This window comes from Aptenodytes patagonicus, chromosome 1 (assembly GCF_965638725.1).
Source record: "Aptenodytes patagonicus chromosome 1, bAptPat1.pri.cur, whole genome shotgun sequence".
NCBI lineage: Eukaryota > Metazoa > Chordata > Aves > Sphenisciformes > Spheniscidae > Aptenodytes > Aptenodytes patagonicus.
This window is the reverse complement of record NC_134949.1, coordinates 99879915-99907334: the sequence shown is the minus strand read 5'-3', so window position 1 is coordinate 99907334 and position 27420 is coordinate 99879915. Positions and strand designations below refer to the sequence as shown.

The window sequence follows — 27420 nt, the reverse complement described above, 5'->3', positions numbered from 1 at the left end:
TTAACTCAAGTTGTACTTTTATTTTCAGGATTAAAACCCCCATGATATAGACGCAGAGTAAAGCAGAAAGAAACAGATGTCAACCCAAGTTTATCTGCAGTTCAAGTGAGGCATCCTGGTTTCACAAAACTGAATTGGACAGATGGGTAAAGCACAAATTGCCAAGAGAAAGAAGAGAAACTGCACAAAATATAAATTGAGAATAGGTAACTCCTCTTCACCTGGCTCCTTCTGCCCCCTTCCACAGTATAAATAGCACAAATAAAATCCAACTGCAAAATACATTTGACATTGAGCAAAATCAAAGAACCAAAGTTATTTTTATACAGGATGTACTGATCAATACTTTTTTCAGAATTAAGAATACACTGCAGTTTAATTTAAATGAGATACAGAAGAAGTTATCATCACAGGTCTAACAGGGTAAGAGAAGTACTGTTTCAATGAACAACACACAATACATAAATACTCAGGAATATAAAATATAATTAGATTCAGCAAACAGTTCTAAAGCCAACATTCCTATTCCAGTCCCTACAATTAAAGGTTCAAACTTGTTTACTTGAAAAGACTTGTAGGAAATAAATATGCTTACAGAAGTACACACGTTTCTTCAATAAGATAAATGTATTGAGTCAGTGGGACTGATTTTTTTTAAACACAAAATAGAGACTGATTTAACAACCTAAACCAAACAGCTAACAGGATTATCATTGGAAGGTGTGACTAAGTAAATCACCATACTCTTACCACAGTTAGCCCAGCATACATGTCCTTAGCATAAAATTTATTTGCTCTTCAGCATATGGTCTGCCTCTTGTACCCATCTGTTGAGTCAAAAACCAAAGCTGGAATAAGAATTTGTCAGACAGAAAAGCAAAAAAACAACCCCACCTTTTCCACCACTGAAAGGACTACATCTTGACATGATTTGAATTTTGAATGAAGTTTTGGGTCAGTTCTGTTCTTCACATTAGACAATTTCTCTGTGCTTAAACAACCACTGAAAATTTGCCTGAAGTTTTGCCCCAAACAGTGGTCCCCTGCCCAAAGAATTTGCTAATTAGGGATGGGTAACAATATGCTCAAGTCTAGACAAAAGCCTTACTAAAACTGCATATGGACTCTGTGTTAAATACTGTATATTCAAGTAAACATCAAGTCACACATGCTCTGTCAGACTTCCATGGGTAACTCAATTCTAAATCAAAATGGCCATGTCCTCTATTTATCTACAGAAGTCCTAAACCCTGGTCTGCTAGATGATACAACAATGAGCTCTGACACCTGAGACAAGTACGCAAAGAAAATATTTCCGAAGGCTTAGCCAGATGAGAACAATAGATAGGCATCTTGGCAGATGCCCTACTTCTGTTTGAGCCAAAATCCCTGCTCAAAAGTGCTTCTTCAGCTTTACAGCACAGGTGCTTTCTGAACTCCAACATATTAACTCTACACCAACACAGCAGAAAACAGCACGTGTCAGGAGCAAAGATACCATTTCCCCCATTATTCCTTTCTTCTACAAAGAGTCCGTTTAGCAGAACAGGGGCCTTTTTGCAATCAGCATCTCCGCTCTGAAGACTCCCAGTCTGACAACTCTCACTGACCACAGGCACCCCTGAAACTTGCCTTGCCAGCACCGTCTCCAGGGTGATCCTCTCTACCACAGCAAAGCACATGCAAGTTGGTATCCCTTCAGTTCTTGAGATAAAATTGGACAGCTGGAATCTGTCTTTTGTTCTCAAAAAAGTCAACATTACGACTCCCAGCCCCACAATTGTTAAATATATTTAGGATAGTAGTTCCCAAATAAGGAGCTGAGCGATTGACAGTCTGCAAAATCTAGTAATAACTCCTCTTTGTTTTCACCTACAAGCACACAGTAAGATGCTAAAAACTCATACATGCTTCCTAACAACCTTCTCCCTGCTGCTCCCCATCAGGGATACATACAGAGGTCTCCTGTGCCTGAGGCATGCCCTTGAATCACACATGGTAGCGATCAGTGCCAGGAGAACGGGCATGCCACCAGTGTGCTCAGCATTCAGTGATCGCACATTAGGAAGAGAAACAACAGTCATAACGTATAAGTAACTCATATCTGTAATAACAAACCATACAAGTAATTATTCAAGAATATGCAATTCAAGTAAGTTGTCTCAAGCAGCTACTAGTTTCCTGGCTTTTCCTCTCCCAGCACCTACAGAATGGTCAAGTCCTCAGAACAATTCTGGGGGAGTTTTCCACTTCAACTGTTTAAAAGTGAACCCTACTGCTTAGGGAAGACAGAAGCAAGACAATCCCTGTATTCAACAGATGCAGGTCTACATCAATAGCAAGGAACTCCCACCTTCTCCTGCATTCATGCCAGTCTATTTTCCTCAAGTTCATATGTATGTGCCCTTGTAGGCTGTTAGTTGCTCCATACTCTACCCAGCTGCAGCTCACTCAGAGGCTGGACTCTCAGCCAAGTTTCTCGGTACAAGCTGCAGCCACTGTCACTCACCTGCCAGACCTGCTCCACTCTGCTGCCTGAAACCTGGCTAAACGCTGCCACACCTTCAACATGGGCACTGGATGCAAACTACTGCCCTACTTCCTTGATCCTCCCTTCCTGCCCAGCTCACCTTTTTATTTTTATAATGCCAGAAAAATAGAGTTTGCAGTCCAAAGTCCAAGTCTAGATGAGCTCTGTTCTGCAAAGTGTGAGGGAATCTGGATATGCTGTGGTGCTGTGTCAGAGAGATAAGCCTATTTATACAGGTAGCTTTGTTACGGGCTGTAATGTGCAACAGAAGAAAGGTAGTTCATATTGCTTAGGATAGTTTAGGACTACCCTAAAACCTATTCTAAATATCAGCATTAGTGTTGCCCAGAGTATCCACAGGAGATACCCTGTTGCAGGCAATTGTACCTGCCAATTGCCCAACTCTCTATTGAGACTGTCAGGTTCCTCACACAGAGGCAGAACACCAAGCACTGCTCTGAAGTGACACAGGAGTCTCTTCAGACAGGCCAAACTTACAGAAGTGTTCCCCTCCCCCCCACCTCATCATTAATCCTAAAGTTATTTTCCATTTATTCTCCCTCTGCTAACACTCTTAACACCTAGCATGCCTTTGTCCTATTTCAAGAGGCAAAGAGCTAACAGCAAATACATTAGAAAAACTTCTGAGTTCGTACTTAAAAATATCTAACCAAAGCCCTGAGTTACAACCATCACATCTCTATTCAAAGAAATACAACAGAAGGACTAACAACAGAGTCATTACTGTGCACGCACAATGTAAGTATTGGTTAAGCCCGATAAATCTCTTTTGAGGTAGATATATACAGTACAAATATAAAGAATCAAATGCAAACATCATACTCACTTCACCTTCTTGCCTTGTCCTCCAGTTCTGCAGGAAACCTTGCAAATGTATTATTTCTGCCTCATCAGCATTCAAACCAAGTTTTTCCAAATTCTGAGCTCTAAGACAATTTGCAGCCAGAAGACCACTGAAACCAAACCCATACGTTTAACACTACCATGGAGTTTCAGTTGGGGCCGTGAGACAAGTAGGTTAACATAAAATTCAGCTAAGGAAAAATCTAGGTATTTTAAATAACTTTGCAAACAAATTAGTGCTGTTCAAAACAGGTTCCAACAGTTTCAGCAACAAGAAAAAATATAAAAAATAATAAAAACCTTCTGCTGGGGTTTTCAAAGGAAGTTTTAAACTAGAAATTTGAGCTTTAGTTCCCAAAAACTGATTTTCATGACTTGCCCCCCGTCACTGAAACACAAGAGGAAAGGAGAATACAGCTTGAGACAGACACCTCCCCACCCCCAGCTCCCTTAGAAAAAGGATTCAGTTAAAAAAATTCAAGGAACTCTAATGAAAACCATGCAACAAACAGATAAATCAGATTACAGTCTGCTCAGAACTCGGCCAAGGTTCACATGGAAGGTTTGCAAACCTTTAAATAAACTTGTCCTCAGTTCAGAGTTTGTGACAAGCAAGCAAAGAGGTTTTGGATTTTTCTGGGCTGTCAGACCATGATGGCAGACACAGGATACAGTAACAAAATAAATAGTAAGTCTGGAGATTAACTTTTCTTTTGAGTAAAATATCTATAAAGATGATCCATTCTATTATAAATAGCTTTGAGATTAATACAAATTCATAATCACTTAATTAGTGCACCAACAGTTGCTTTAGAAAGATGATTGAGCAGAGAAGTATCTGCTAATCAGTCACTTGTGGTTTTTTTTTAACCAAAGATAAATCAGACTGTAGAACTGCTGTCAGCTAGTCAATTAAGTGCTGGTAAGTACCAACATGTGACTGCATTGGCTCAAGCACACATGGTCACATTTTGTTGTGAATCAACACAAAAATGAGTATGACTACAGAAAGAAGCAGCACTGATGCCTGCCTGCGCTTGTGTGACTGTTGCTTACTTTGTCACAAGCAGATGCAGGCTAAGGAAATTTCTCCCCCATAGCTGTGGCTCTCTGACCAGAAGCACAACTTTTGGGTCCGATTTCAGAATTCACTGTCACACTGCAAATCAGAGATTCAGTATCTGGGTTCTGAGCAGTCCCTGTCAGCTCCAGTTCTTTGAATACCAAGCAAACACCCACTTAGCCCACCTCCTTCCAGAGAAAGGCCGTCTCGGTGAGAGACTTTCCCCAAAGAGAACTCGATGGATGGAGAAAACAAGTGATCAGCAAGTGAAAGAGAAAGGTTGTGCTGTGGTTTCTCAAATGTCTCAACAGGAATTCAGACTTGTGAGTTATAATCCTCATAATTTGAAGACTGAAATATTCTCCAAATTAATGCCAAAAGAAACACACTTAAACATGGTTGCAATAAATGTATTTTAGTATTAAAGTAAAAATAAAGAGGTCCAGAAGAAGAGTTTGGAGTCCGAAGAGGCAGAGCATGCCAAGCCTTCGCCTCTCAAGCCCAAAGGACGGTTTGGATATTCACCACAGTGTAACAGCTTCCCCCTGAACAACGGCAATACTGTTTCTTCAAGTCAGTCAGAGGTAGTGTCTAAAACAGCGTAATGAATACAGCAGCAGCCTCCAGCTGAGCCCAGCTACGCCTGAGGTGGCCCAAGAACAATACCGTCTCGGCCGGCCTAGTCACACTGCTGCTAAGGGATCAGCAGCAATCCTTGGTTTGAGCCCTGGTGTTGAGAAATAAGCAAGGATGCGCACACAAGGGGATGGTGAGTCCAGTCACCAGGGAGATGCGCACCATAGTTGGGTACATCTGCTCCGGAGGCCAGCCTCTTGTTGGCAGGCAGACACCGCGCCGGACTGTAGCAGACGTGTGCATAACTTAGACAAACACGTAGCCACAGACACGCAGCAGCACTCAGACAGCACTTTCCGGTCCACTCGGATCCACACATCACTGGGAAAAGGGACCTGCCTGTATGTGATGTTTAACCACGTTTGCTCTAGAAAACTTTTTTAAATAAACAGAGATTACAATAGGTTTCACTTAACAAATAAAACATTTAGCGTAGTTCAAAGATGTCCACTGAGGAGCACAGGTGGGACACAGCAATCAGTGTTTAGCTGCAGATTCATCCTCTTCTAAAAGGAGGTCATTTAATGCAATAACTGTAGCAGCAAAGTCAACCAGCTCCACGAAGTCTGATGTAATTATGTTAACACCCATAACACCTGGCTTCTGTGCTTTCACCCAATTCAAAATCATGGGCAGGTTCCTAAAGAAATTGAAATAAAGAAAATTACACATTTTAAGAGACTCTTCTCTGTACATACTCTACTTATTTCAAATACAACATGCTGTTTACAAATTATGTTATCTCACATTTGTGATCAGGTCCTGACTGCCACCCAGAATGCAACTGGCTGATGAGAAGAGCGCTTAACATAGCGTGCAGTCATTAGCTATCAAACAGAAATATTGGTCAGTCATCAATCCAAACTACCATGCATACAAAATAACACTCGTGAACTCTATATTCATTGAGCAGACTATGCTTCAGGATTTAATGCTGCACTACAGTTTCCTCCATCCTGGTTTGTTTTTACCCAACTACATGTTGTACCGAAAGCTTAATTTCACAGCAGACTTCAGTGTAGCACAAAGCATGGCTCTATCTGGCCCAAGATGCTCCCCTGCCCACCTCTGCCTTAGGGCGGGCAGGAAAGACGTTGTTGGGGGCAGCACACTGCATTTCTACCAAACTCCTTTCAGCCTCCAGACCCACCCAGAGCAACACGATCAGGGAAACCAAACCCAGAATCAACCCCTCAGCTCTGTAGGGGTTGAACATCCCACCATATATCACTGTAACCAGAGAAAGGTGAGGTGTGTCAGGAATTGAGTTAAATGGAGTTAGAAATTCTACTGTGGGGAGAAATTTCAAGTCATTTCTTGGACAGAGTGCAAGTCAGGAGTCTGCATAAGCTTTTTTGCACTCTAACATGCAAACACCAGGGTTTTCAGCACAGTTAGAGACAAATGACTAAATATATTAGAATTATTTAAATTAGTGCCATCATATGCATACAAAATTATACGAGAAGATGGTAGGCAAGCAAATTAGCTAACAGGATGGGGGGGGGATAAAAAAAATTCCTAAAAACACCCTGCAGCTCTTGTTCCAGAAAAAAAAAATCTTGTCAAGAACCAGGAGAAGAGAGAACTTGAGTGAAGGAATAATTACTGTCCCTGTCAAGGGACACACCGGACTTTAGCCAGCTAAGCGTGAATGTTGCACATTTTGCCCTGAATATGAATATTTAAATGTTCTTGAGCTCTTGCTAAAGGAGAAATTTCCATATGAGAAGGCAGATATCTACACAGAACTGCAAAGACAAATTTACACATACAAATCAGCTAGCATGTGTAAATGTATACGAGCAATCATGCTTCAGCAAACAGCAGCATCTATTTTAAATTTTCACAGTTTACTTTCAAACAAGTGGTAACCATGGGGCTGAGGGAAAGGGATGGAGCAAAGGCAGGATGGAGCGAAGGCAGGCTTCCAGCCTACTAGTGGCTTACAGCCCAGATCTGCGCCAGGAATCACTTGAAACAAAACTGCTCGCCCATTCCATGAAATTAGATGATCCTTTACTAGTTTAAAAATAGAAATTCAGTACGACCTTTCCTTTAATCACGGGACAACAGTACATTTAATATACAGTACGCAGATGTAAGTTACATCCGTGCTTTACTGTTAAGTATCCCCACCAAGCATAGGTACTTACATTTGTGCAGCTTGTGACAGCAAACACCAGTCTTAAAGCACCTGAGCACCATCTAGTGTCTAATGCTGACCACACAGATGTGGGCAAAGCACAAGCCAGGGCGGAGACCTGAATATATTGTGGCAAACATCATTTGGATTTAATTATCTTTTGCTAGATTAATGTCTGTAAACAGGAAGGAGACTGAAAACTCCATGATACATACTTTGCCTGGAATTTCCCTACTTCCATCAACAACGTCTGTGACTGCAAAAGCACACCACTTGCTATTTTTAGAAAGGATTTTTAAGAAAAGAAGTTACATTGACTTTGGATTCAAAATAATAATACCGTAATTACTTCTGAAGTGACCAATGATTCTCCCAAAGGGAACATGAACTGGCTGCTGAGGATGTGTGTTTATCACTCCTTAATATTAAGCTCAGTTGCTGATCAAATTAGATCAGTTGTAACCACCTATACAAGTGTAATTTCGAATTTAATATCATTATGGCAAGATAAACCATTAGTGAGATCAAAACAGGCAATATTAAACAGTGAGCCAGGAGACCAGATCCCACCAGGACTGCTACAGTTCTGGCAATTTTTAGCAAACAGGCTACAAGGTCATAAAGCCATAAAATAGAGACCAGAATAGGTTCCATGTGACATGCTGTTAACACTATTAAAAATTGCTGGCACTCCGTGCTACTCAAAGCAAAACCCTCTTCTAATGATCTTACTCACGGGCAAGTTAATTGTACAACAGTCAGTGGTATAAAAAAGTCAAATTGTTAATCTGATTTTTGGTAAAATACCCCAAGATAAAATACTGCCCCAGGTTATACATCTTTGGCCATTACTGAAATTCCTGAGACAGATTTGTACAGACAAATGAAAAACTGAGCCCACAAATAGGCAATTTGCTTCTGTGGCACAAGCTTTTTTCCTCCCTAAATTCAAGTTCAGCCAATTTGGAATGAATTATTGTTTTCAAACAACAGGTCCAGCCCATGTTTTATGAAATGACATCACATTCAGAAAGAACTCCAATTACCAAGAAACACACTTATAGTTACATATATACCCTGTTACTTTATTTTCAGTAGTTCTTTATTTTTAATGACTGCAAATATCTCTCACAAGCAATAGTAATGAAACAAAACTGCATGCGTTCATCAAATCTTACTTCTAAGCAAAGATGTCAGTTTCTTGCTTACTCAGTGTCTCTTTCAACAGGAAAGGTGGCAAGTAAAGAACTGAGAAATCAAGACAAGTCCTTACCTATGAACAAGTGTGTTCTTCAGACCACGAATTAGATGCCATGCAATAGTTCTCACTCGAGGCGTGAGAATTGCTTGAGAAACGTGAAAAGTCCCATAACGACTTCTTTCCTCAAGAGTGGTCTCCAGGAACTGTAACAGTTTGTGCACATTGGTTGTATTAGCCCACGGTGCCGGCATTTTATTCCCTGGCCACAGGAAGGAGTATTCCTGATACAAAGGGTAGTGGTAGAATATGAGAACCTAACAGAATAAAGAAAAAGAAAAAATAAACAGAGATTCACAACTATGTTATTTATATTTAAACAGGATGTTGCATTGGTTTATGCTTATACACTACTGCTGCAGCTAGCATAGCAGTGAAAAGAGGACCAAGCAAAAAGAAGCTGCTCCTGAGTCATGAGTGTCAGTACATTTGTTGCACTATTGCCAACAAAGGAGATGGAGATCATTTTGGTTAGCTATGAGGACAGGTTTGCTTCAGGCTTTAAGGGTCATTAGTTTAAAATGAAAAAGTTGCCAGGAGTATACTGAAACATCATTCAAAGAATTCAGCTTAAAAGCGTTTCAAAGCACTGTCAGAGAACATTACATCTGTATTTGAAGTTAAGGATTTTAGCAGTTTTGCCATCTTCTGCGTAACTCCTATTAAGTGGCTAAAGTGTACCAGGCTGACTGGCATATCGGCATTCCACTTGCGCTTACTGCATGAGATGCCCAAGTCAGTCTTGCTGTCAGCAAAATCTTCTCTAAATCAAAAGTCAGTATTTTATGCCTTGTAAGGTGGTTCTCTGTAAGAGGATAGCACAAAGATGCAACACTTTTTATTAACACCCAAACTTACAAATGATTCATTTTGGACCCTAGCACTGACAGCATCAGTTCAGAGGAATTCCTCAAAGCCTCACGTATTTTACAGTTTAAGAATTACATGCCATTGCTGAAACCCTGTTCTTGGTTTGTGTGTATGCATGGGAGCAGTTACCACAGAGAAGAGGCATTTAATCTTGCCACTATAAGATTTGGATGGCTGCAAAGGAGCCAAGAAATTCCGTACCATACCTTAGTCATGTTAAAGCTTATACGCTTCACACTGGCCAAAAAGATGACAGTTCATCAAATCCTCACCAACACAAGTCAGCACAACATGCTCTTCCAGAAGAGAAAACCATTTGTAAGGAGCACAAGGCCCTGAGGATACTATCATTTAATTATTTAAAAAACATGCTTCGGAGCAGGACACAGTCTAGCCACACCATGGATGGAGGGGCTACACAGCTGCACATAAATGGAGGGAAACATGCACACTACGTAAAGGAGGCCCTAGTGGGCTTTAAATTGACTGTCAGCAGTGTCCTTGGCCCAGTACCTCTGAGTGGGAACCACACCCAGCTTTTCTATTTAAATCTTAACCTTTTGGTTTCGAAAAACATTACACATCCTTTCCCTACCTGGTGTTTCTTCTTCCACATGTACTGTAACGTCACATATTCTACACGTTCAACGGAACAAAGTTTGGATCCAAATGCTGAGCGGATCCTGCTGATCAAGAAGTAGTGATGGCTGTCGTCCATGGCATAGAAGTGATTGAAATCCAAGAAGATTACTTCCTTGGGGTGCTGCTCAAGAAAGGTGTTAATCTCCTTCAGCCCATCCCATACTTTGATGCCAAACAAGCCATGTATGAAGTAAATATCTTGTCTTATTTCCCCAGGTTTGGAAGATACACGAAGATCAAAGTAGCGGATCCCACTTTCCAACTGCTCTTTGAAAGTCAGATTTTGAGTCACTGACCATTTCTTCATGATCTTTTTAACCAAAGAAATTCTGGCCAAACGTTTGATGGCTGTGGCTTGGTCTGGTCCCACAGGAGATTTCTCATCAACCCAGTAGCTGAAAGAATCATGTGACCCTAGAAACAAAAGCCAAGAATATTTAATTTTAGAAAACTGACTCCCCCAAAACACATATACCCATGTGCCCTGTAAGCTGAAAAAAGTCCTACATGCATGGCAGGATCACAGAAGAGTTATGCTCAAGCGTGAGTCTTTCAGGCTATCCTTCACAGCTTAATTTTCCCTAACTGTACAACAAGAGCTATGCTTAAGGTTCTCAGTTTGAACTGTTTTCTTGGGTGAGCTCCCAATTTCAATGCACTCTGAAAATCATGACCACAAGACAAACATCTGTTGTAAAGGGAAACTTCCTTCTAACCCTCCTTCATTTGCAAGCTATCAATCTACCTCCAAAGCTTTCCTAGAGCCTGGTACATCACTGATTTGAGATGATATTCCAGCTTCACTGAAAGAACCTGAGGCTTTATTTTCATTCTACCTGGTAAATCCAATTGTGACCAAAGTTCTTGGAACATATATCTTTATTCATGTGATGGACAGAGGGATCTGTACATGCACGTGCCTTACCAGCACATCTCACTTTAGCCCCAAGATGGTAAATAAATGATTAGTAGTTTGAACAGTGAGCAACGACCGGCTGAACTTAGAGGTGGAACAATTGAGTACACCACCAGTTACTGTGTGGTTAGATACCAAGCTCATGTTAAACAAGTTCATGAATGTGTCTTTTACCTGGCAGTGCCTTTGAGTGACCACAGGTACGATGAATATAAAATTCATGAAAAAAGACGAGCAACAGTCAAAATCGCCAGTCCCTGCCAAAATAATGAGTATCCAACAAAGCTCCTCTAACACAAGCTGTACCTTGGCATAGAAACTGCATCTCCAGTATAAAATTTGTGCTTACTAGAAAAAAAAATCTCCAACTGAAAATTCAGTAGTAAATGGAAACAAAACTGAGAAATAACAACACTCCTTCAAAATAACAGCTTCAAAGTCAATGAAATATCACTAGCTTAGCCAAATCAATAACAGAACAAAGAGTAACGGGGCAGTGCATCTCAGTTTACACTGACTAGAGCAGCATAAAGCAAAGATGGGCAGAAGCCGATCTACCACAGACTGACATTTACTAGGGATTTCTAACCATTTACACCAGGCACCAGCATTCTGGCCAAGAAGCTGCAACTGCTCCCGGCATGACTTCCCTGTGAAGCCCCAGCCAGGAAAAACACTACAGGAGCTCTAACAGCCCTGCTTCCTTTTTTTCTTCAGGACAGCGGATGAGAGGTTCTCTATTGAGCCAAACCCCACCTGCTTCCTGCACACCCGCTTTGCTGAAATTCAGGGAAAGCATCTTCACCCCCAGTCACCACAAGCAGCTCCTTTTCCAGCTGCCTCAGGGATACAGTGACCCTGCACCATGCTGCTGGCATCTTCATTTTCTCTTCCTGCATGCCCCAGCATTCTCGTCCCTGCTTCTGGGACTATATTTTTCTAGAATTTCCTCCTCTACCTCAGTCTGCAACTCTTAAAAAAAATCCTAATTTGTCATTTCCAATTTTAAGACAACATTTGAGGCATCCACAGCCTCCTTTACCCAAACCTTTTATTTATGTACCAGTGTGCACTTGAAGACTGATGCATTTCCTGTGATGCAAGGTCAGAGCTATAAACAAGATTATGATCTCAATTGGATTATCTTGTCAGGATTTTTTAATCCAGATGGAGGTACAGACTGTGTGCAAACCAAACATCAGTTCACAACAACCTTAAATGCACTCTTTCTCCATAAATTTCAACTAGTTCAGAAGAACTGGAAAGGTACGGTGAAGGTTAGTTTTCAGGCTTTACAAATGAACACTGCTCAACTCTTCATGAATTCTTCACAGTCTTTGTAAAAAACGTGCCTCTCATGGCTTTCCATTCAGTCTTCTAGAAAAAAGTGACAAGTAACAAAAAAACCCGTTTTTAAAAGATGTCAGCTTAAGAAGCTATTTAGTACCTGTCACAGTAAACTACATCAAAAAGTAGCTGTCGGTTTTGGAGTGACACCTAGATGTTTTTTTTCCCCAGCTCCAAATGTGTAACCCCAAACAAAATACAGGATATCAAACATCTAGTGAAGACATTTCAGAAAAAGCCATATAAGGCCTAGCTCATACTGCAAGCTGCAACTCACAGATGTTTGAGTCTCATACACCTCCCCATACAGCAGAATGAGCCTTTCAAGCTTCTACAATATTTGGAAAGGAGACTTCAATCGCAAGGGGCTTGTCTTCTGCTTCTGAATGAGTCACTTTGCACACAGAAGTCATGGGGTTTTTGTTTTTCTTTGTGTGGGTGTTGGTTTGTTTGTGATTTTTTTTTTTTTTTAAAGTTTTCAATTCTATCCATTTTAATTTCTTCCTCTATTAAGGTCAATGTAGAAAGTTGTTTAACATGCTAGAATAAGGCCATAAGAAACATTGTCTTTTCATTTTAACTAAGACTGTGCAGGAGCCTCTAGAGAGCTGTCTACAGTAGTCACTCGCACCATTATGCTCCCTCAGACAGTGTCACTGATAAATCTGACTTACGAAGGAGTGACAATTTTATCTGGCATCAAATATACTGTTGTCAACTCAGAGCTGTCTAAGCAAATCTGAGCCAAGAACAGCTTGTTTTCCTAAGTCCAACCACATACTTTACAGCTACAAAAGCCTTTCCTTTGCAGATTGCCGCATAGGAAGAGCAAATTTCTCCTTGCACTATCAGAAACCAAATTCTATTTTTAGCTCTAGAAACAAGAAAGAAAAGAAGCCTCAAGCACATTGCAACTTTTTCAACACATACTTTAAGAACTGTGCTCCTTAACAGGGCAGCTATTTGAGAAACTGAACTATGTGTGACATGCTTCTATAGTTAGAGAAGATTATTAAAACTCCTGCCCTGTGGCTCTGCCTAAAAGCCTAGGAAACTGGACTTCTCATTTACAATGAAGTCAACATGTATACCTAGATATAACCAAGTAGAACATGAGCTGGAGCATCTGAAAAACAAGTTCTTTTCACAGTTGGTAGAAGACCACCGCCTAAGGAGGACAGGGTAGCATCATCAATACTGAGGCTTGAAAGACACAGCAGAATTTCAATTAGATTTTCAGTGGTCATTCACAGAAGGCCAGCCACCAACTGTGAGAAATATCTAGGCCAAACCTGGACCCAGAACATTTTTACTCCAGTAAGATAAAAGCAAACTGAAAATCTGAAGCAACAGCACTGGATACCTGTTGGGCTGAGAGGTAAGTGAAGATCCACATCATCCACCAAGCCCTTCTTTAATTTAAGATCACTGTGTTACGTTACCAGCTCAGCCACTGGCTTTTAATATAGCTTAGCTGTGATGTTAAGCTACATGCTAAGCTGACTGCATCATGATGTCAAAGTAATCCCTGCTCTCCTTTGCTCTACCCCTAAACTCCATGAAAGGCCTAGCCATTTTGTAGCCATGGCATGAGCCAGGCTGGTTGCTGATGCAGCATGATTTCTTAGTATAATCTAAGCCAATCCAAACCTATACAGTTTCAAAGGCAAAAGCCTACACCAGAAGCATGGCGCAGACCAGCCCCGTCTTGTTAGCAGCTCAGTGTTAGAGCTGCTAATCACATTGTCAGTTAAGGTCTAACACGAGGATGTGTGAAGATACTCAGACGCTGTGAAGTTGTACAGTAACAGCAACGGGTCTGGCAGTTGCTGAACAGAGCAAGAATCACAAAACTCTCATAGAAAGGACTTTTCTGTGTATGTCACTGTATATAAGAAATCCTTTATGGTCTGTGTTCCCCCCACCCAAATGGTGTGCGTCTCTCCAAATTATACTGACCACTTTCTCAGGAAAGTTGAAAAAGCTCAAGAAGTCTCATGAGCAAAAACATTTCAGATGACACCTGATATCTTAAAAATAAGTAACACCCTGTACTGATTCAATAAATCCGTTCCTCAAACTTGTTGATTGTGAACAAAGCAGCTGCTAACAAACCCAGGTATTTATAACTTCCATCTTGCAGATTGAAAAATCAAAAGGCACAGAGAAGTCAAGAAACAGTCTTAGTTGTCCTTTAGGCAGAACAGAGGCCAGAACCAGAGTCTGAACTGCCTCAAGGGCATGTTCTTGCATGTGCAGCACACTTCTTGAGTTACTGTACACAAGGACAGATTAGCATTCAGATTGGAAACCTTACTGAGCTGCTCCAGTGACATGGCATCAATCTGGTGCTCAGCCCTTCCCGAAATCAAGCTAGGCACAGGAGATAAAACAGAGATGATGATTTGCCAAATTGCTTCCCATAGGCCAAAGATGCATAGCATGAAGCAGCAAGTATTAAAATTAAGGATAGAAGCCTGCCTATTCAAAGAAAAAAAAAGTTAGGGGACTGCTAATCAGCTGGCAGCTCTTACAGAGCAACAGACAACGGCTGCTCTATTTTGGTTTCACATCTTCCATCTGACAAAGATTAGAAGCTTCAAGGAAAGCAGTCACATCCCATCAGATGCCCAGATATTTAACTAGCAAAGGCTATCGTGTGTTTAGAATAGTATTAAAGAGGTATGTTCCAGACACCAGATTGTTAAAATGATGGTTAGTCCTCTTAATTTTATCCCAGCAAGGGCAACTGTGGATTAATTTTTATTCATATCTTTAAATCCCTTTTTATTCTCCTTACACTAATTTCTCAAGTTAATTGTATGTTAAATAGATCACTTCTCAATTCAATTTGTATGTTAAATAGATTGTATTTCACTGTTCAGGATGACTTTTTTGTTGAAGCTTTTGTGCTAATTGTTAGAAAGTGGCCTTTTATCATCACATCTGCAAAGTCTGACTTTCCAGTGCGTCTATTTGTCATGCAACTTAGTCACAGATAGTCAAATTAACCCATGGTGTAGCTCAAACAAATGATGCTAATCAACAATGTTATTAAGCCTTGAATTTCAACAATTACTAGTTGTATCGCTTTGTATTATCTTTTGTTTCCACATCAGTACTTTCTCCATATACAGTTGCAGCGCAGGGATAGGAATCAGCATCATCTCACCAACCCCGGTGTCCTTTCACAAGCTTGTAAATTTACCTTCAAGGGATGTTAAAAATATGAATACATGGCATGCAAAGTGCAGAGATCTTCCAACACAGAACATACTTGTGCACTGCCACTTACTTGAAAACAAGAGAAGAACTCCTGTTTTTCCAGATACAAGCACGCCTACAGTTATATTGCTAGTCTCCCTGGATGCAAGGCTGTGGACTAGTCAGGAACAGCAGTTAAAGACACTTTCAGCAAAAATCCGTCTAACCTAGAATCATAGAATCATTAAGGTTGGAAAAGACCTCTAAGATCATCGAGTCCAACCATCGACCCAACACCACCATACCCACTAAACCATGTCCCTAAGCGCCTCATCTACACGTCTTTTAAATATTTCCAGGGATGGTGACTCCACCACTTCCCTGGGCAGCCTGTTCCAATGTTTAACCACTCTTTCAGTAAAGAAATTTTTCCTCATGTCCAATCTAAACCTCCCCTGGCGCAACTTGAGGCCATTTCCTCTCGTCCTATCACTAGTTACTTGGGAGAAGAGACCAACACCCACCTCGCTACAACCTCCTTTCAGGCAGCTGTAGAGAGCTATGAGGTCTCCCCTCAGCCTCCTTTTCTCCAGGCTAAACAACCCCAGTTCCCTCAGCCGCTCCTCATAAGACTTGTTCTCCAGACCCTTCATCAGCCTCGTTGCCCTTCTCTGGACACGCTCCAGCACCTCAACGTCCTTCTTGTAGTGAGGGGCCCAAACCTGAACACAGTGTTCAAGGTGCGGCCTCACCAGTGCCGAGTACAGGGGGACAATCACATCCCTACTCCTGCTGGCCACACTATTTCTGATACAGGCCAGGATGCCATTGGCCTTCTTGGCCACCTGGGCACACTGCCGGCTCATGGTCAGCCGGCTGTCGACCAACACCCCCAGGTCCTTTTCCGCCAGGCAGCTTTCCAGCCACTCTTCCCCAAGCCTGTAGCGCTGCATGGGGTTGTTGTGGCCGAAGTGCAGGACCCGGCACTTGTCCTTGTTGAACCTCATGCAGTTGGCCTGGGCCCATCGATCCAGCCTGTCCAGATCCCTCTGCAGAGCCTTCCTGCCCTCCAGCAGATCAACACTCCTGCCCAACTTGGTGTCATCTGCAAACTTACTGAGGGAGCACTCAATCCCCTCATCCAGATGATCGATAAAGATATTAAACAAGACTGGCCCCAAAACTGAGCCCTGGGGAACACCGCTCATGACCGACCACCAACTGGATGTAACTCCATTCACCACAACTCTCTGGGCCCGGCCGTCCAGCCAGTTTTTTTACCCTGGGCCCGGCCGTCCAGCCAGTTTTTTACCCAGCAAAGAGTACACCTGTCTAAGCCAATGAATGAAAGAATGAAAGCAGAAAGGCAGGAGAGTGCGCTGTCAGTAAGTTTAACTAGATCAGACTAATTTGTTTTGATTTTCACATTAATGGAATATTAACAGGATGAAAAATGCAAGAAAGCCTTTTCTGTTATGTTAAACATTTGTAAGAAGCAAGGTCAACGTACTGTACCAATCTACTAAAGACATTAAAGGGTCATTTATGGACAAAGAATCACCCTAGCCGTAGTGACGCCAAACTTCTTAGAGCAAGCTTTGCTCACTACACGAAGTACATTCCTCATATATTACAAAACACCACACATGACATAGCATAGCAAGCATTACATAGCCAAGACATCTAGAAGCATGGTAATCAAGTTCCAAAAAACACAGGATGCAAGTGCTGGCAAGCTAAGGCTGTCCCACAAACGTTCTCCTAAACCAAGTGTCCTGTGTGTGCCAGAACCGAGAGAAAAATGGGATAAACAAGAGTGCCTCACAAAGCCCAGAAGTCCTCAGGATTCAGGTCATTAACAATCCAGATTTTCTAATCAAAAGATTAACATCTTAAAAGCTCTTTACTAATGAAAAGCAAATCAAATAGTTCATGTTAACTTGCCCAGCAAAAGGAGGAGAGGCAGGAATAACATCCTATCATCTAAAACTATTGAGATGAATATTTATATTTTAACAGAATCCTAAAAGAATCCTTTAGGTATTCTTAATGCAGTCTCATTAGGGAGGACAAAGCCTAATACAGACCAAATCCTCTTAGAACTTCCCCTCCCTATCAAAGAATTACCCTGATTTCCCCCCACTGCCCCTTTCAGGGGGCGAGGTGGAGTAGGGGGGAATAAAAGGGCTACAAAGAGAAAGGGACTGCTTAAAACACTCTCGGACACAGTATCACATGGTAGTTTGCTTTTCTTTCCAGCCAGGAGAAATCCATTTGGCACTGGTTGGAGTTATTGCCATTAAGTTTTCTTGTGATTTAGCAATGACTTCCCATTTATCAGCAACCTCAGCTGTCCGCTTTGGGAAAGCGGAAAGGGACAGTACTTCTTTACCATTTCAAAGCCTGAATGGATCCACCCGCTCTGAAAAGCAAAAACCTTCAGTTTTGAATCCTGTATTCCTCTTCTGTGACCACTCAGACATGTGTGGACCAAGGGCTCATTCTCTTCCAAAAAGGCTCTAGGGAAATTTTTTCTTGTTTTCATTACACAGTACTTTTCCCTCTTTTTACATCTTTTCTGGAAGAGCCAGCAAACAAACTTTCACACAACACAGGAGAGCAATAACCATTTATGTCAACATTATGACTGTTTTTCTCTGTTTGAAGTAAAAAAAAAAACTTAAGCATGTTCTGCACTCATTTACTAGGCAGTGAAGTAATTCTCTAGAGCACACAGATTTTAATAAGAAAAAGGAAGAAAATTTTTCCTGATTAAAAAATGAAGAACTTCATATGCTGTCTTAAGAAAACTTTGTGACGTTTCCAGAACAAGTCAGTCTTGTTTAAACAGATGATAGTAGTCCTTTAAAAAGGAGAAACCCTAAGATCTGAGGCTGGCTTTTCAGTGGAACTCCTGCAGAGACCCAGTACAGTTATTTCACTATCTGCCACACCAGTTCCTCACACAGGGATGTATAAAGGGAATACTTTGTTACTTGGGAATAGTGGAACAACTTCCATTAGGCGTTCTCATCAGTATAGCAGTACAGAGAGTTTAATAACCCCTCTCTAACAGCAGCATAGCAGCATAGCAGCATAGCAGCATAGCAGCATAGCAGCATAGCAGCATAGCAGCATAGCAGCATAGCAGCATAGCAGCATAGCAGCATAGCAGCATAGCAGCATAGCAGCATAGCAGCATAGCAGCATAGCAGCATAGCAGCATAGCAGCATAGCAGCATAGCAGCATAGCAGCATAGCAGCATAGCAGCATAGCAGCATAGCAGCATAGCAGCATAGCAGCATAGCAGCATAGCAGCATAGCAGCATAGCAGCATAGCAGCATAGCAGCATAGCAGCATAGCAGCATAGCAGCATAGCAGCATAGCAGCATAGCAGCATAGCAGCATAGCAGCATAGCAGCATAGCAGCATAGCAGCATAGCAGCATAGCAGCATAGCAGCATAGCAGCATAGCAGCATAGCAGCATAGCAGCATAGCAGCATAGCAGCATAGCAGCATAGCAGCATAGCAGCATAGCAGCATAGCAGCATAGCAGCATAGCAGCATAGCAGCATAGCAGCATAGCAGCATAGCAGCATAGCAGCATAGCAGCATAGCAGCATAGCAGCATAGCAGCATAGCAGCATAGCAGCATAGCAGCATAGCAGCATAGCAGCATAGCAGCATAGCAGCATAGCAGCATAGCAGCATAGCAGCATAGCAGCATAGCAGCATAGCAGCATAGCAGCATAGCAGCATAGCAGCATAGCAGCATAGCAGCATAGCAGCATAGCAGCATAGCAGCATAGCAGCATAGCAGCATAGCAGCATAGCAGCATAGCAGCATAGCAGCCTGCAAATCTCAACTCTTGTTAGAGAGGGGCTATTAAGCTATCTGTACTGCTATACTGATGAGAATGCCTAATGGAAGTTGTTCCACTATTCCCAAGTAACAAAGTATTCTTCCCTTTGAGCTTTAACCCAACAGACAGTCAGGTTAGCTGATTCACTGATCCTTTTAATTAGGACTCCAAAGGAGTACTGTTTGGAAGGAGGATGCAGTCTCAAGATCACCACCGCTTCTCCCCTCAGGAGCCACGTCCAGAGCATACACCAGCCCATAAACAAAGAAACAGGAAAACCACAGCACTATCAAGTTCAGCAGCTAGCCTCAGGGTCATGCAGGCAAAGAGGAAAAAAAAAAATCAAATCTGGTAAGATCTTAGTGGCCGGTTTGTAACTGGACAGGGCTGCTGCTTCTTCTAAGAACCATTTCAGCTCTGCTCGGCCAACTAAAAGGCAAGCAGCCCATAGGACTTTTGGTAAACAGTCACACTGTCAGGACAGCAGAGCTGTGCGGACATGAGCAGGAGATGCCCAGGGCCCCACCAGCTCCAGGCGTTCACCATGTGAGCACAGCAAGCACCCAGCAGTCGCCCACAGCAGCTTGTCATCACAGGAAACGCACTCCTCCACACTCTGTATTGCCCCTTTAGGCTTAACTACAGGCTTGGCTGGTAGGGCTGCTCCTCATTAAGACTGCCTGCTAGCGTATTTGTAAAGCTCTGTTTTCCAGGGCTGATCATTTCGTAGGACTTTGATCATTTAGATCAAAACCATTAGGTTTCTGCCTCAAGCTTTAGGGGTGATGATCTTGGCGAAGGGCGGAAACAGTGGCATGTTGTAGTACCAAAAGTTTCAGCTACAGTCATGCTGACACTACCATGAACAAACTATGGAAAGTTATTCAATTAAAAATTAGTTAGAAAGTTAATTTTAAAAGTCTGTGTGTTGTAGGGGAGGCAGAAATCAAGCAGCTTGACAAGTGCTGTAGTTTGGAGCAGAAGACCAACATTTACTATTTTAGAAGGCCAGGGACACATCTCTCCTCAGAGATCAGTGAAAAACAAATTAAAGACATTTCAACAACTATTTCAGCTCTCCAGTATAGTCGTATTTTACACAAGATTATTTTCTCTGTTAAAAAATGCTTCTGGAACTGTACAACTCAGGTCTTCCATCAGCTTTAGCTACCTATAACCCAGCATCCTATGGCCAACTCTCCACCAATTGCCAGCCTGATGCAGGCAGGAGCAGCACCATGCCGCAACTGCTCTGCATTGCTTAGAAATGAGATCATGGCCACCCTTCCACATACCTTCAGAGGTCAAGCTAATACCTAAGAAGATGACAGAAGAGGCTCTGTGCACCACCAGAAGCCATGACTGAAGAGCTGCCCTACCTCTCCCCAGAGATGCAGGCTGCCCTGCTGGTGTGGAGCATGCGGGTAGGACACCCTGCCTAGCATTACATACAGCTCTAGGAGTATCAGTTTCTGAAAAATTAACTTTTGGTGGCAAAAACTTTAGTGTTTCAAATCAGACTCAGATATACAGAATTTGACCTACAACACAGAAACATTCATATTTCAAGATTAAAAAAAGAAAACTTACAATCTAGGACATGAACATTGGTGTTAAATGACTTTTTTTAATATCACATTTCAAAGTGCTGAACTAAAACATTTTACTTTTTCAAAATTTTCTGTTTTTCAGCTCTTCTCTAGAGAATCAATACAAATTGAACTTAGTTCAGATTCAAATTAATTTGTTCCCAACTACACTTAATTCTTTCCTCAATAGCAGGTTCACTAAAACTACGTGAAAGAAAACATAATCCTCCATGTTTTCTAAATATGGCCATCCTACCTCTTCTTCTTTCCTGCCTACATCTGCAGCACTGTGACACACCAGGTTAACCACCATGCTCCCTCAGGACAGCCACATGCTCCAGCACCCATTCTGGGCTTTGTCCAAGCAAAAGAACAGTTGTTTTGGGAAGCTTTTCTGGCAGGAACCACTTCTCCAAGAAAATCCCCCCAAACCATTATCATCAACACAGAAAAGCTTTCTATCAGGTTAGCTTGCCAAATGCACTCATTTACGCTTGTAGGACCAAACAAGCACCAGTGGAGAGAAATGGGAGTCCTGGTCTTTTTTTTTAGGTGATGGAAGACAGAAGGAATGGAGGAGGGAAGGCAGGGGACAGAAGAGGCATTTGACTAGCTTACTCATATTATGAAATGGCACCATTCTGGGTGCTCCTGCAAGAAGGAGCTTGCTTACCCTCCCATATACCAGTGGATCCTTACCTAAGTAATCATAAATTTCCTCTAGAAGATAAGGAAAGAAAATCAGCACTCACAGCTAACTATCCTGACCAAAATGGGCAACCAATACAGAAATACAGTTTGATCAGAAATAGCAAGTATGCCTACCAGTTATGTCATGGCTCTTAATCATTTAAAGATGGAATAAACCAGACAGGATTAAGTAAATGCATTACCACCAAGACCCAAAGGAAAACAGACCTGCCTACTCTTCTGCTCATCACATTCATCTACTCATCACATTCATCCAGCACCTTGGAGGCTGGACTAATAAAACACTCTATAAGCAAACACGGATAGTTGGCAGTTAACACCTGCTAGATTGCTTTACTGTCTCAAGAAAACTGGCACAAGCTTATAATAATCTCAGAAAGTGGATCTAACTGAATCAGCTGTCCTAATACATGTAAAAACTTGATGAAACTGGAAAGTGGGGCTGTATCTTCAGAAGCAGAGAGACTTCTGAGACGCTCGCACCTAGTTAATTGTGATACTGCAAAAATTACTTAGAAAGACAAGTAGTCAAAATGAAGCTACAAATTGGACATGTCATGGTGCTACGAATTATTGGCATGCAAGTACAAGCAAGAAACAGGTTAGGCTTCTCCAGCATATCATTAAATAGCCGATTTACTTCAAAAGCAGACCAGTGACAAAACTGCAGCTTTTTCTCATGTTCTATTTCGGGGGGGGGGCAGAACCAACAGATGCAGATTAAGAGATGACCAAGGAAAGTAATGTGTCACAGTTGTACCTGATTTCATAGAATTGTTTAAAGTAAAACAGCTTGAGATTGAAGACATACTATGATATACAATACAGTACCCTGCCAAGGGTCACACTCACAATCCAAATGTTTAAGAGTTCATTTTTAAACCCACATTCAAAGAGGATTAGTCTGGAGTATAATTAAGAGAAAACCCTCGAGAGTTTCACACAAGGTCACCACTTGTTGAAGGTGGTTAATTTTGTTGACTATATTGTATGCATGTAAGTTGATGACATTTTAGTTACTTGATATTTCGCAATTTTTCATCGCAAAAGATTCCTTCTCTCATGACATTGCGCAGGAAACCTGATCTCTTTCCCTTGGATTATGATGGTTTAGAATTTAGTCTAGAGTTTTTCCAACAGAAAAGCCTGAACTCTGGAACTGATCGCACCCAAGCCTTGGAGGATGGCCCTGAATTTTTCAAAGTCTCTCCTCTGTTTTGAGCACAGAGTTAAATCTGCATGTAAACACCAAACTGGCACACCTCACAGAACAGCCATCTTAAACATTATTTGTTACCAGTCAGTTCTAAAGACTGAGCAAATAATGACTTTCTCTGTCCTCAGGTAGCACGTTTCACACCACATTTAATAGCTCGGGGAATCATAGAATAGCGTATGTTAAAAAGGACCCCCAGAGGTCAGGTCACAGCTACCTTTTTTAAAGCCAGTGAAAACAAGCAGCTGTAAAAGCACAACTGTTTGCAAGAGACAAAGAAGCAGAACTCTATACAGGCATCCTTAGCTTCATGCAAGAGGGTTAAGACTTTCCCACTTACAATACCACATGATGAATTAAATCTAAGCAGTTTCTTCTCTGTGTATACTATCAATTCTTTCACTTTAAGTAGCCCCATCATGCCAACATTTTGTCCCTTTTAAAAAAAAGTACAATCTTTTATTCTTCAAACACTTCATTTCTCCAAAGTACAACCAGGTAAAAAAAAAAAATCAAAACCAAACAACAGTTTCAGGTTTGAGTGTTGACTTTAAATAAAGTTAAAACAAGTTTTAAGGTTTCAACTGCTCCAGCACCTTCACTAGAGTTACATCTCTGCTCCTACCTACAAAGAGTGGCTGGGAGGGAGGGAGGGAACAAACAAAAATCCAAAAAACAGTTGAGTCCATTATTACAGCAGTGAAAACAAATGCATCTGGAGATGGACAAAAGCAGGCCACACCTGTCATATGCACACACAGGTATTAAGCATAGACAAAAATGCTTCCCATTTGAGCTGAAGCCTACCTTTCATCTCTCTTTTGAAGACAGCATTGGCCTTCATTGCTATTCAGCACCCATAAACAGATGCCTCATCTGCAACCTGTTTTGTACAATCCTTTCCTTGCACACTGCTAGTAACATCACCTTGGCTCCCAAAACGGTTGCTTTGTCAAGCACCACACCAACAATTCACTTCAGCAAAAGAATCATTGGACTACAATAAAAAAATTCCCAAAACATCTACCCAAAATGTCTTTTCCCTGCTCGCAGGTTGCATGAGGTACATGCAGGAAAGGGGTGGGAAAATACACAAGCTATGACCACAAATAAACATACACTGCAAGCCTTTTCAAAAGAGACTACTCATTTTCAAAGCACCACGGCATTACTGAAACAACTTATTTCCTTGGTTCCTCTGCTACAAACACCATGCAACCAGTATTGAAAGTGATGCAACGCACCTAACACAATCTACATCATAACACTCTGCAGTTTCACAGCCCTTAAGTTGCTACAGCAACAAAAAGTTGATTTATCACTGTTCACTAAAACAGAGAATGTTTTCCTTGCCCAAAGTTTCAAAATATGCAGCTGCTTGAATTTTATATGAACACTGAACTGCCTTTCTGTCCCCCTTCCCTGTTCAAATGAACAGGGTGACATAAAACGTTTTTGCTACTGTCAGGGGCAGGGAAAGGGTGTTACTTGTGATTAAAACAATGCATTTGAACTGTTCTACTTCAGGTAATACAGCAGTGAGTGCTGTGGTACCCCACAGGAGGTGCGTAGCCCCTTCTCTACATGCTTCAAGTGTCCTTTGGTTCTCTCTGCTGGCACAGAAAAGGAAGTCACTCTGTTTCCAGGCAAGTGTCTCCGCATGTCCTCTATATAACACATACCTAAAGGGTTTTGACAAGCTAAAGCACTACCATGAAAATCAAGCCTGTACCACTAATGACCAGAATCTAACATCCAGTACTAGAATGAGCTGCTACAGCAGCAGCCTCTAAAGTCTTCCCTATTGACTTCTACAAGCAATACTAGATTATTTTTTGCCATTTATAGATGGAAATTCAGCCTCATCCCTGAGTAACTTTAGGGTCATCTGTTGTCTTCCTCATTTGTCAGTTTATCCATCCGTAAACCAGAAACGATGACACTTAGCCTTGCCAATTTATTGAACTAGAAGCTCCGCGCAGGAGCTAGGAGTTAGTTATTCTAAGCTCAGCTAGAAAGGGAGATAATTTTATAAGTCATTACAGTATTTTAGCGTCTTCAGCACAACATCATACATTGGGATATTTCATAACCCTGCCGGACGCTTTTTCCCCCTGACAAACCATACAGAGGTTCTGCTATAAAAGACATTTCCATTTGATGAACCTCCAGTTGTTAGGGTCAACATAAACAAACTTTTCTCCCCATCTGCTTTCAGCCTTGCTTAAACAATGTGAGAAACCTTAAAGAGGACCTCCAGAGGCCACAGCTACCTTTTTTAAAGCCAATGGAAACAAACAGGTCAACGAGTTAAGAGACTCACAGCTGTATTTATGGAAAATTAAGCCCTCCTTTGCTACAGTTCAAGCAAACACCCAACCTCCGGCTCCCAGGCACGGGCAAACACCTCAAGGCCAAGCCTACAGGACCTGGCCCAAGCACTTGAAAGCACTTTTCTAAGGGGGGACACGCCGCCGCCGAAAGGCGACTCCCTCCAGCACCAGGCCCCGCCACCCCAGGGGCCGCCCCGGCGGGCGCAGGCCCTGCCGGCGGGGTCAGGTCCCGGCGGCTCCTCCCCGCCCCGCCCCGCCGCCCTACCCGGGATGGCCAGGTTGGAGAGCGGGTAGGAGCGCAGCGCCGCCGGCAGCGAGCCCATCCAGTCCGCGTTGCTCTCCGCCACGGCCCCCGCGGCCCGCCGCCGACGGCCGCCCTCCCTCCCGGCCGGCGGCCTCATCCCCGGCCTGGGGAGCCGGGCCGGGCCGGGCCGGGCCGGGCCGCAGCGGCGAGGGGCGGCGGCGTCGGGGCCGGTAGCGGCCGCTCGCCCCGCCTTATGTAACAGGTGCGGCCCGGCCAGGAGCGGCGCCGTCACAGCGGCCCGGCGGCCAGCCATTGGCTGCCCGCTGTTGGCCCCGCCCCGCCCCGCCCCGCCCCGCCCCGCCCCGGCGGTAGCGCGGCGGGGGGCAGCTGCGCGGTGGCTGAGGGCCCGGCCGCCTCCTCTCCCGCGGGAGCCCCGGGCTCGGATGCGGTTCCTCAGGCTGCGAGGCCTGGGAAATAGCGAGGCCGTACCGCTGTTCTGGAAGGAGGGCCTGCAGACACTCCCGCAGCCGCGGGTCGGCAACGTCCGGCTCTCCTCTCCGGAGAAGGGTTTGCAGGTGCGGACCCGGCAGAGCCAGGAAGCCACGCAGGAAGAGGGAAACCTTTCTTCTAAAGAAAGGACCTTTACTTTTCCCATCAATAACCTGCTTTGCATACACGTTACGATACTTGGAGCTGTCATACGGAATTATAAGTAAAGCACAACGAACTTTGCATTTCAGCCTTCCTCTGTACATCAGGCACGTACATTTTGACAGCTGCAGATGCGCGTCCTGGTGTCATTGCGTGGGTCTGTCTGAGGGAAAAGGTAAAACCACCGCTTGGTGACCCTGTCGTGGGAAGTACTCGTCACAGTACATCTGCAACAACTGAAGTAACCATCACCATCGCTTTTCTTCTCTTTCTGCACCACCTGACCGATGAAACCAGTGTCTGACCAGGTCGGAGCAGGGGGAGAGTAACAGCGTGGTCTGGGACTAGAGAAATGTCAGCCGAGGGCCTAGATGTCCTCTCGCCGCAGGTGGCACCACACGGGGCTTCTACAGTCCTAGTCACCTGAAATTCAAAATCCTTGAGGCCGGCTGGCTCTGCCTTTACTGTCGATGGCACCAGCTGTGAAGCTTTGCACATACCCATGACTTTCTACTACCGCATTGTGTGGTGATACGCTGCTGGGGACGTGCTCACCTGTTCAGCGTCCGTGCGGGCACTCGCACACGCACACGCGGCTACCCCACGTATACCAGGAAGCGCTGTGAGCTTGGATTCTGATACTCGCTCTACTGTAGCACCAGAGAAGCTACCCCCGATACAGAGGGCCAATGCCACGGTTTTATGACGTCGACTGGTAAGTAAGTGTAATAGCTGGAGCGGTTTATGTACTGCACCTGACAAGAGTCAACACCACAGCGGAAGACTTAAGGATCAAGATGCGGCAGCCTCAATCCCTTCCACCTGCTCTTTCAGCAATTCCCTTTCCCTGACAGTCTCACACTCCGCCTTACACTGCATTTAGCTGTCAGGTAAAGCATTTTGTCCACAACAATTTCTGGATTTGCTGTGATACACAAAATGGATCCTCTAAGATACATTTTTTCCCCCTTGCGTTGTTACATATCTTTGAAGGATAATGCTTTGTGAGCAAGTTCTCCTAAGTGCTGCTTACAAATATGTAAAAACATACCATTTCCACAGTCTTCACACAAGACATAGAGATGACCAGGTACACAACACTGAAGTCTACTCCATCATACACTAGTAAAAAAACCCCAAACATTGCTCTGAAAGATAATTTTTTACTGTCAAATTACTAAAGGCTGAATACTAAATACCAAGGGTATATATTTCAGAAGTCCTCTGTTTTGTCTGTAAGGAAGTATTTTTTAAATAAACAAGTATTTTTCATTTGGTGTATTAAAGTTTGCACAGTAGTCATAGAATGTTTTCATTAATACACAGTAAAACTG

At 42.9% G+C, this 27420-nt stretch overlaps 1 protein-coding gene across 3 annotated transcripts; it reads right to left on the bottom strand.

Moving 5' to 3' along the window:
• Positions 1-25592, bottom strand: PLCXD2 (phosphatidylinositol specific phospholipase C X domain containing 2). 3 transcript variants are annotated; one of them, XR_012996393.1, is made up of 5 exons: positions 25457-25592; positions 9963-10423; positions 8513-8754; positions 3378-5733; positions 1-827 (listed from the first exon to the last, which is right to left on the bottom strand). XR_012996393.1 is itself a non-coding variant. In XM_076350629.1 (4 exons), the coding sequence occupies exons 1-4, from the start codon at positions 25590-25592 to the stop codon at positions 5571-5573; spliced, it is 1002 nt and encodes a 333-aa protein (XP_076206744.1). In that variant the 3' UTR covers positions 3081-5570. The 3 variants fall into 3 exon arrangements, 2 of the variants coding, with proteins under 2 accessions (XP_076206744.1, XP_076206757.1); XM_076350629.1 differs by lacking the exon at positions 1-827 and having other exon boundaries at positions 3081-5733; XM_076350642.1 differs by lacking the exons at positions 1-827; positions 3378-5733 and adding an exon at positions 7276-7357 and having other exon boundaries at positions 25457-25529.
• Between the last annotated feature and the right edge of the window lie 1828 nt (positions 25593-27420).